Below are 2,176 nucleotides of genomic sequence, written 5' to 3'. Positions count from 1 at the left end.
CAGGTCACATTTAAAATGTAATGTGAACGTTCACACAAAAAGATCGGATTTTTTCAAAAAATCGGAACTTAGCATTAAGACCTGCAGTGTGAACGTAGCCAGAGATGCAGTTAAGACTGTAAAGCGGCAAGAAATTCAAGGCTGCTTGTCCCAAAACAATTGTGTTTATCTTTCGGATCCCAGTAACTGCTGGCATTGGTCGGTCGGTAGTTTCAAAACTTCCCTGGATGATATGTCAACAAAGGATTGATTCCCCACTCCCTATCCCTGTATAATCCGCAAGGATCAGTCTGAAGGCTGTGGTGACGGAGAAAGGGGAAACTCTGAACTCTGTGAACTGAGCATCGGAGGATAAGATCTGGTCTCTGGACTCTGTGGGTCCTGGTCTTGGATTGGTTCCAGCATAGAGTATTCAATTGGAACGTCACCAGCTCCACTGAATCCTGCCCCTGTACCATGTGTTTGATCCCCAGCCCCCTCCCCTCCCCAGCTACCTTGCGAGTCGTTTTTGTGTGCATATGTGTATATGAGTAAATATAGGATCAGAGAAATTTTTTTTAACTCACCTATCCTGTTGTGTTTTTTTTCCAAACTAAAAAAGGTAGCATGATAGTTCTGATTCTGATTCATTGTCAGATCTGACTTTCTGGGTAAAATCAAACTCCTGGAAATTTTGAAAGCTGTCCTAAATGTTTATATTTATGAATAAGCTTTCTTTTAGTAGAATTATAAACTCCAAGTAGTTTGGAAATGACCTTAGGTAATCCCAAATTGATGGGCAGTTGCTTCTCTAAGGTCATTGCTGATGCCTTTCTACCTTGGTGTTGTGTTAACGCACACCCATATGCTCCAGATTAGCAAACTGACAAAACCCCTGCTAATCTGATGGTGGTCCCACTGATGATGATTGGTTAATCAATACATCCATTGTTTTAATTCATGTGATAGCAATAAATATAGAACTGTTTTTCCACAGACCACATCTACATTTTAGCATCAGAAAAGGAGAGATGTACCTCAGCTTTTTGTTGAACCTGTAGAGCGCTCTGATGAGTCTTCTGGAGGGAGTTGGCATGGAAGAGAGACTAGAAGAGAAAAGAGCTGGTTACTATCAGTTCCATGTTTATCATTTATCATTAGATCAATACAGGTTTTTTTTAGTTCAGGTGTTGCTGGTGGCATGTATTACAAGTTTGTTTTTTGGATAAAAAATGCAGACTGTTTCACAGAGTTGCATCTGCACAATTGTGTATTCAATCAAGTAACCAAAGTTGTACTAAATCATACTGATGTTGAATGCAGGACATACACGATGCTGAGAAAACACATGCACCTTCATGAATTTCTATACTTATTAGGAGAATATTTTGACTTTCATTCATTTCTGTAACCTAACCTCAACCTTAACCCAAAAAGGACATTTCACTCTATTAGCACAGGTCTTTTTTCCACATGAAAGAAAATGTCCTACAATATGGACAAAAATCAAATACTTCCACACAGGAAGGGAACAAAAACCACAAATTACAAATTGTGTGGATACTTGGCTTTTTCACTTTTTATGACCTTTTCTGTTTTAATCATCTATTTTGTTGAGACTTCTTCTACGATTCAAAGCAGATATTTTATGTTTATCACTGGGCTAMAACTGTTGGAGACCAGTTTATGACTCAAAATTGTAGTGAACTGCCAAAAAAAAAAGGCAGATTTTAAATTTCAGTCACACTGGACCGTGTCTGCAACCAATCGACTAACAAACCGTGGCTGCATTTTGAATGATTAGTTTTTGAAAATTACCACTTATTTTTGTGTGCTGGATTTGCAATTCTAGCCCAGGGGTGGGCAATCCTGGTCCTCGAGGGCCGCTGTCTTACATGTTTTACTTGTTTCTCTGATTCAAATCAGCTGATTCACTATTGAACTCTCTTCTCAAGTTCTGCCTACACTTGCTAATCACCCATTCATTCAAATCAGGTGTGCTGGAACAGAGAAGCCTCACAACATGCAGGCCTTCRAGGACCAGGATTGCTCTACCCTGTATAGAGCCAATTATCGGGTAAGACAACTGTCAGAAATATTGTATGTGTAAGAGTCTAAATTTGTATATGTAAGTCTATAAACGTACATAAATTTGTTACAACTTTGCCACATTACAAGTACCAATCAAATTTACAAG

General features: G+C 38.8%; 1 protein-coding gene across 1 annotated transcript in view; it reads right to left on the bottom strand.

Annotated features, from left to right (window-relative positions):
- The window catches only part of kalrna (kalirin RhoGEF kinase a), a gene marked incomplete at its 5' end in the record, with an annotated part of 224,213 nt that overhangs the window by 185,293 nt on the left and 36,744 nt on the right, over positions 1-2,176 (bottom strand). Inside the window, 1 exon segment of the mRNA XM_014027944.1 lies at positions 1,017-1,085. Within this exon segment, the coding sequence (XP_013883398.1) occupies positions 1,017-1,085 (69 nt within the window).

The sequence above is a fragment of the Austrofundulus limnaeus genome, unplaced genomic scaffold, assembly GCF_001266775.1.
Source record: "Austrofundulus limnaeus strain Quisiro unplaced genomic scaffold, Austrofundulus_limnaeus-1.0 Scaffold701, whole genome shotgun sequence".
NCBI lineage: Eukaryota > Metazoa > Chordata > Actinopteri > Cyprinodontiformes > Rivulidae > Austrofundulus > Austrofundulus limnaeus.
This window is presented reverse-complemented; position numbering and strand designations above follow the sequence as displayed.